The sequence below is a fragment of the Oryctolagus cuniculus genome, chromosome 19, assembly GCF_051225735.1.
Source record: "Oryctolagus cuniculus isolate XC-2025 breed Fujian yellow rabbit chromosome 19, ASM5122573v1, whole genome shotgun sequence".
Taxonomy (NCBI): domain Eukaryota; kingdom Metazoa; phylum Chordata; class Mammalia; order Lagomorpha; family Leporidae; genus Oryctolagus; species Oryctolagus cuniculus.
In genome coordinates this window covers 43,233,569-43,241,778 of record NC_142885.1, presented here as the reverse complement: position 1 = coordinate 43,241,778, position 8,210 = coordinate 43,233,569, and the positions used below count along the sequence as shown (strand labels likewise).

At 54.1% G+C, this 8,210-nt stretch overlaps 1 protein-coding gene across 1 annotated transcript; it reads right to left on the bottom strand.

Moving 5' to 3' along the window:
• Positions 1 to 861: 861 nt before the first annotated feature.
• Positions 862 to 3,099, bottom strand: LOC138843171 (zymogen granule membrane protein 16-like). The gene is made up of 3 exons (XM_089320815.1): positions 3,096 to 3,099; positions 2,049 to 2,328; positions 862 to 1,274 (listed from the first exon to the last, which is right to left on the bottom strand). The coding sequence occupies exons 1-3, from the start codon at positions 3,097 to 3,099 to the stop codon at positions 917 to 919; spliced, it is 642 nt and encodes a 213-aa protein (XP_089176941.1). The 3' UTR covers positions 862 to 916.
• Positions 3,100 to 8,210: the final 5,111 nt, after the last annotated feature.

Here is an 8,210-nt window from a genome sequence, read left to right as displayed (position 1 = left end):
CAGGCACTCAGATATGGGACTCAGACCCTAGTGGCAACTTAACCACCATACTAAGTGCCTATCCCCAGAATTTCCATTTAGGCTGTGGTGTTGGCCAAATTCACACTGTTGAAATGGTGGGTCCCTAAGGAAAGACTGTCCATTTTTATTTTCTTTTTGTTAGAGAGGTGGGAGTGGGGGCAGAAGTTGGAGGAGAACTCATCCGGCTCTCCCGTGTGGGTGGCACTTGAACCATCCTGAACCGTCCCTGCTGCCTCCCAGGAGCCACGTCAGCAGGAAGGTGGAGTCAGGAATGAAACCCACTCGCTCTAATACGGGACATGGGTGTGTCTTAGCCACGGGCTTCTCATCTGCCTGAGCGCCAGTTCCGAGAGGGCTAAGCAAGAGCACCAGGTTAGGGGTAAGACGAGGAAGAACTGGCCTGGGGAATGGGGTGGAGTCCTTAAGCACAAACTGGGGCGAAACTTCAGCAGGGAGATCGCATCTGGGACAGATGGGAGGACAGAGGTGCAGGCCACCCACCTGCAGCTGAGCTCCAGGGAGAGGGGACAGCCTTTGGTCAGAGAAGCCAGCCCCTTCTCAGGGGGGAGGGCGCCAGAGAGGCTCACCTGGGGCTCGGCGGTGTGCCCCCGCTGAGCCTTCCCTTCAGAACTCCTGTTTGGACAGACATTCTCATGAGCTAACCCCGAAAAGAGTTGGCACAAACCAGCGTCTCCTCTCCTTGCGACGTACGGAAGAGCCCAGGATTCTCAACACCTGTCTCCCTCGTGCTCCCACTCTTAGCAGCAGGTAGCCAGAGCTGAGAGTCACACCGCCCTCCAAGAGTGGGTCCCGCCTGCACACACCCACATGCACACCAGCTTTAGCCATGTCCTTTTATTGAGCCATTTGTATGGGAATGGTGATCAGGGAGTTGTCACACCCCACCACGGGGCCCTGCCACGGAGGAGGCGGGCTCAGCAGTCACTGGGGCAGTTTCTGGGATGGTGTCCCAGTGCAGGCCAATGGCGCTGACGAATAAGCCAGCTCGGCCACTGATGAATCGGAGCACGGCGTCGATGTCCAAGGGGACAGCGTTGAAGCTCACGCCTGTGCCTTTCCCAAAGGACAGGATGCGACCGTAGTTGGTGAAAAAGTCCAGGGTCTTCAGATAGTTACCGTATGACCCAAAAACCTCGATCACTGACTCCCCTGGGTGCAGAAAGATCTCCTCCAGGTCTCCCAGCTTGCCACCCACGTAGTCGCTCCACACCTGGCCATAGCGCACCTGGAGACTGGGACGGGTGGGAGGGCAGGAACGGGGACACTGATTAGGTCATCAGAGTTCAGGACCGTTTGGCCTGCACGTGGAGTCCTCCAAACTGGACGCTAGCATGAGCAGTCCCTGCTAGTTGCCCCAAAAGTGTAGGCCGGGTGAGCCCTGGAGGACCACACAAAGAACTTCAGCTCCTGGCCTGGCTGACAGCAGGTGCAGAGAAGGAAGGCAGCTTGCCCAGAGTCGCCCACACACAGCACATGGCAGGCCTTGAATTTGGAGTCCAGCCTCCTACGATGCCCCTCCCCCATTCCCGCACTTGTGGAAGCAAAGGGATTTTCTAACAGCTGAGTGGCTCCCTTGTGGGAGAGGGAAGAGGCTTCTCCCTGCTGTCCCAGGAGGCAGATCCAGGATCAGGGGACACACTTTGGCTCTGCGCGTGATAGAATTTTCCGACTAGCAATGGAGTGGGGACTGCTCAAGAGAGGCGTTGAGCAAAGTTGCAGGGCACCCAGCAGGGATATTGGAAAGAAACTTTAAACCGCAGAAGGCGGGTGGGCTGGGCTGGTCGACTTCCAGGCCCCTGAGAGTTAGTGGTTATTAATGATTTGCCACCACCAAGCATATTCGGGGAGGGAGGAGTCCAAAGGGTACGGTTCTGGAAGCCGAGTCCTCTCACAGCTATCCCCATATCCTGCCACACTATGGACCAACAGGTTGAGCCACAGGTGGCCCAGAGTGAAAGAGCACTTCCTGAGTTAGTAAGAGCTTGAGGAATGCGGAAGAGCCTTACCCCACGATATTGAAGCTGTCAGCCCGGACACGGATGGCTGTGATGGGCCCTTCCAGCTGGAGGTCGGAGTGGGAGAATGGCTCCCCTCTTCCACTTCCGTACTCGCCACTGTAGGAGGAGGACCTGGCCTGGACTGCAGTGGAAAGAAAGGGGGGCTTGGAGGCAAGGACCTCCCAGTTCCCACCGCTCAGGGTCAGCCCTGCAAGACTTGGCCACCAGCCGAGCAGGGGCCCCTTCCCGCCACCCCGCCACCAGAGTCCCAGCGGCTCACTTACTGGCACTGGCAGAGGCCGAGGCACAGAGAAGGCCCAGGAGCATGAAGGTCCACATCGCCAGGCTGCAGGGGGAAGAAGAGAGCAGAGGGGGAGGTTTCGCCCTTTCCCTCTGGCCTCCGGGTGGCCTGATCCTTCAGCTCCCACCTAGCCAGACCCAGGCTCAAGGTGCACAGCGCTGTCCACAGCCTGCAGTGCATCCTCCAGACCTGATGTTCCAGGGTCCAACTGTCACTGGCCCGCCCTTGGTCTGGCTGTAGCCACGCCCTCCTTTTCCCCTCCAAGCAGAAGGTCAGCGCTCACTCTTGGCGAGCGCTGTCTCCTGACACAGCCAGGACGGGGACTTTCTGAATTAGGACTGGAGGATAGGCCTCAGCCTGGAGACGGCTGAATTTCCTGAACCCAGCATCAGAGCCAACACTGACAAGCTGGCCGCTGGAGTGCAGTAGGTGAGTCCTCCGCCCCTGGAGCCGCCATCCCATATGGGCACCGGTTCAAGTCCCGTCTGCTCCACTTCCGATCCAGCTCTCTGCTAGTGCCCTGGGAAGGCGGTGGAAGATGGCCCAAGCACTTGAGCCCCTGCACCCCCTTGGGAGACCTGGAAGAAGCTCCAGGCTCCTGGCTCAGATTGGCCCAGCTCTGGCCATTGCGGCCATGTGGGGGAGTGAACCAGCAGATGGGATCTTTGTCACGATTCTTTGTCCACCGACACACGCCTGGCCTTTCCCAGTCCCCTGAGTGTCCCAGGTTCCTAGTCCTTCAACTGACAGCTGACACATCTCTGCACCAAGATAGCTTCAACCCAGGTGCCCACTTCACTAACACTCCCTGCCACTCAATCCAGGCATCCCCTTCCCCAGACCAGATCAGATCTGAATCCCCACCCCCTCAAAGGCAGACCCAGGAATCCCTAACACCTCTCACCTGGGAGCTTCAGGTGCAAGGTAACCCCTTAGAACCTTCCAGAACTTTTATACCAGCTCCTAGCACTCCCTCCTGCTCTTTTTTTTTTTTTTTCGACAGGCAAAGTGGACAGTGAGAGAGAGACAGAGAGAAATGTTTCCTTTGCCGTTGGTTCACCCTCCAATGGCGCTGATCCGATGGCAGGAGCCAGGTGCTTCTCCTGGTCTCCCATGGGGTGCAGGGCCCAAGCACTTGGGCCTTCCTCCATTGCACTCCCTGGGCACAGCAGAGAGCTGGCCTGGAAGAGGGCAACCGGGACAGAATCCGGCACCCCTACCAGAACTAGAATCCAGTGTGCCGGTGCCCCAAGGCGGAGGATTAGCCTAGTGAGCCGCGGTGCCGGCACTGTTTTTGTTTTTCTAACGTGAGGTGCAGAGAGAGAGAGAGAGAGAGAGAGAGAGAGAGAGAAACACTCTCATTCACTGGTTCACACACCCAAATGCTTGTAAAAGGATTTCGCACTCTGCCCTCAGAGCGTAGTGAGTTCCCAGGGTTTGTGCTGCCGTGGCGTCCAGGCTGCTCACCCCAGGAGCAGGGGCCCGGTTACCAGCCCTTCACCTGGTGGGACAGCTGGATGCAACCCACATGACTGACTCCACTGACCCCACTCCACACGGGCTGTGCACAGGGGCCGCGGTGCCCATCTGTCCTTCACAGCGTGGCCTCCAGGAACCATGCCTGCTGGAGCTAAACCCTCCAATTAGATCACCCCACGGGAAACCTGCTTGGAGAATGCCCTGGCCCAATGACAGCTTTGGTCCTCTCTCTCTCTCTCTCTCTCTCTCTCTCTCTCTGCAGCCCCTCCCTGCTAACCTTCCCACTGGCCATACAAGTCATGTTACCTTCCCCCTCTGGAATCTTCAAGTATAATAATAAAAAAGCCCTTGTTTCTGTTATTTCATGCGTTTCCTTCAGCTGCCTCCTCCGTCTGACCCGACAGATGTCCCCTGGCCCCATGAACAGAAGCCTTGTCCTGCTTGAGGCTCTCCCGGGGAGTGGCTGTCTTGGCTGATGGCCACTCTCCAAAAACAGAATTCCAGACCACGATAGCGGGCGAAGCTGGTGGACATTCAAATCTGCCACCCACCCCAGGCCAGCCTGTTTCCTGTTAGTAAATATGTGACAACACCTGTGTCGCGTTATTTTAGGGGATGAAATGACATACAATAATATGACTGGGCAATTCTCAGAGACAATTGTGGAGGCATTCAGGGAGAAACCAGGAGATTTTTCACTGAGCTTCCTGTCCCTTGGGGACCATGTCCACTGGGCCTAGCCTCCTCTGGGCCTCTGGTTAGACAACATAGCCCAGAACCGTGACCTTGGGGGTTCCCATGCCCTCCATGAAGCTGTCCGACTAGAAAGGCCTGAGTCCACCCCCTCCCCCATCTCCCCTCTCCCCATACCCATCAGGGAGACTTATTCTGGAAGCCTCCCCAAGAATTCCACACACACAGAGAACACACGCTGAGAACAGCAGGGGCTTGGGCTGCGCGGGCTGCCGGCTCTCATTGCTGGTCTGTGAGGCTTGTTTGCTTGTCCGTCCTCCTTAAGTTAACTTCCTAAGAGCAGGCCCCATGAAGACTGCCGGTCGAGTCCTGGCATACAGATACTCAGTAAATGGGGCTTGGAGTTATAGTTTCATTGGTAGCCAAAATGTCCTAAATTCACTTTAGCGCGGACAATGTATGTTTGTCTTGCCTTTTTTTTTTTTTTTAATTTTTAATGTGTTCTTTATTTGAGAGGCAGAAAGAAAGGGAGTGAGAGCTCCAATCTGCTGGTTTACTCCCTACCTTTGAAGAGTTAAAATTGTATATGTGCGGATGTAAAAAGTTAAGCTTAAGCTTACAGGTTTAAACCTTCCTGGTGCAGCTGTGAAAATAAGACAGAGTAAAGTAGCACCTTGACAGTAGGGACTCCATTTTGGAGCCCTTGAGACTGCATTCTGGGAAAGCAACCCCCCCCCCCACCGTGAGACTCTGGTCTGAAACTATGATCTCAAATAGTCGGACAATAGCAGTGCACTACATCACCCTTGGCAACGCACAAAAACCCCCTAGCGTGATTGCTCAAGCTTAAAAGTAGAAAGGTTGCACCTGGGTTACCTGGGCTAATAATGAAGATGTGATTTGTCTATGTCTTAAAATCATAATTGCTGATTGTAAGATATTAGCAACCGCTTAGCAACTGTGTATTCTCCCCCCCTCTCCCGGTTTTGCGGTTTTTGCCTTTATAAACCCTAACCTTTGGTTATTCGGGGCTGCTCTGTTCATGATGATCAGACAGCCCCAGCATGCTGGATAATCAATAAAACTTCCCCGTGCTGTTTGCATAAGAGACGTGTCTCTTGGTGACGTTTTTCGGGTGGTCGACTCTGACACCTTCTTGCAACAGCTGGGCTGGACCAGGCTGAAGCTGGGAGCCAGGAAGAGAGAAAGTTCTTCCATCCAATAGTTCCCTCCCCAAGTAACCAGAATGGCTGAAGCTGGGCTGAGCTGAAGCCAGGAGCCAGGAGCTTCTTCTGGGTCTCCCACATGGGTGCGGGTGCCCAGACACTTGGGCCATCTTCCACTGCTTTCCCAGGCCATTAGCAGGGAGCTGGATTGGAAGTGGAGCAGACGGGACTTGAACTGGTACCTATATGGCATGTCAGCACTGCAGGCAGAGGCTTAACCTAGTGTGCAGGGTCTGAGTCCACCCAAACGCGGATGGACTGGGTCCCAGGAAAGGCAAGTGCGCCACTCACCCGTTCCCCAGCCTCCCGATCCCGGAGACAATCGGACGCAGCGGGAAGTCGAGTCAAGCAGGAACTCGTTTATTGCACGCGTAGTAAAACCTTTTAAAGCACAAAACTGCACGATTATTGGGTCAGAGCATAAGGACCAACCAATTGCTTAAAAGGTCATTTTATGGGGCGATTTTTTACGGAACCAGCCATATGTCTGTAGACTTGTCATCAGTCGTCGTCATCTCTCCTGATGCTGCACGGCCAATCAGCTTTGGTGGTAAACAACCTCGGGTTCCACCCACCTTACTTCCTTTGGGCGCCATCTTTGGATTGCCTTGTGCGCCTAATATCGCTGCACTAGTAGGCCACAGTGCCGGCCCTGGAAGCTAGTGAAGGGTTAAAAAGTTAAAAGCTGCTCCCCCCCCAACCTCCTCTGGTGAACTTTCCTGACTTGTTAGACTTGCTCTGCATAGCCATTAATCAGTAAATTACCCCAATGTGAGCATAACCTCAGTTTCACCTAAGTGAGATAGAAGAAGTCTCCATATATCTCTGCCTCCTGGACCCCTGACTCCACCAGGTGTCCCTTATGGCCATTCGGCTGCATTCCTAGGTATCATCAAGGCAGTTCCTGCAATCTTGTGTGGCCCTCCCTTTTGGCAATAGGAGGCTTTTTGATACTCCCTGTGTTCATAAATCAACTGATTGTAAAATCACTTAACTTGTGTCAATTGTTTACTCTATACCACTGTCTGCTCTACGCAATGATTGATTTTCTTTGTTTAAACGTGTATAAAAACCCCAACCCAAGACTATTCGAGGCCGCTCGCCTGTACTGGGACGGGGGCCCCGACATGTCGGAACATCAATAAACTTTACCCTTTGTTAATTACATGAGAGAAGGTCTCTTGGAGCGTTTTTGGGGTGGCAAGAGCAATTCAACTCTAATTCGACTGTAACATATGGAGGTTCCACCGAGATGGCTCTGCTGCCCACGGACGTCTCCAACGGACATCTCTCGGGGTAAGTAAAGGCGCCTAAAGGATAGGGACTCTGTGCACGTGCATTTCTGTTTCTGTATCTGGTTCAGGCCTGAAGCGGTTTCGGGCTGGCACGGTAGACGTTGGGCTGGCAGACGTGCCCGGAAGCCACAACGCTACAGCCTCAAGGGACGCCTCGGGAGGACCGGGAGACTGAGGACGCTCAGCGAAACTCCCATCTGGAATTCCCGCGGTCGGGAATTTGGTGCCAGCATCAGTATTCATCCTTTTCTTTCAGGTTTTACTTCTATTGCATAAACTGTTTTCAGACTCACATTTTGTATTGCCGGCATCGTCACAGGGCTCTGATGCGGTTCCAGAGTCTGTGTTTGTCTGTTTGTGTGTGGCATTGTCGCGAGACTCTGAAGTGGTCCCAGAGTCTGCATTTGTAGGTTCTGAAGTGGTTCCGGAACTTGCATTCGTATCTGTGTCTGTGTGTCAGTGTGGTTCTCGGACCCCATCTGGGACTCTGTAGGGGGCCAGGCTCCCCACCTCTGTAGGAACGAAGCGGGTCGCTCCGCAAGCGTGAGGCCGATGTTCCATTTTTTGTCTTTTTTGTTTTGTTCAGTGCCTTTTTGTGAGTCTCTTTGGTGTTTGTTTTTGGCTATTTGTATTTGCCTTTCTGAAATTCAGACAATGGGACGGATTTAGACAACTCTTAGAAAGGGAGACTAACCACCCTTTGTTCTGCAGATTGGCCTACCTTTGAAGTAGGGTGGGCGCCTGAGGGCACCCTTGACATCCTGGTCTGGCAAGATCTGGTAAAAACTCCCTTTCCTGGTTAAAGCCTCTTTTACTCCCTCAGAAACAACCTTCAAAAAAAGATTTTAGTCGTCCAGGACCGTCCCAGCAAAGCAGATAAAACAAACTAAGACTTCAGCCTCGGCGCCGCTCTATTCTGTTTTACAGGGCGACTCTGAAGATTTGATTTTCCCTCCTCCCTACCAGCCGCCCGGCCCTGGCTGTGGGGCCGGCAGAGGGGGCCACAGGAGAGGGTACCAGAAGCAGCTCCCCAGGGGCCAGCAGATCCCTCCACTCCCCCTTCACAGGCAGCAGGGAAATCCCTGCTGTGCCATTAGCAAGTGCTGAAACCCCCTGTGTGTTCAAACAAAGCTGGCCCTTTGAGCCTCAACCTGCAGGACTCAGCTGGGGCCCAGGA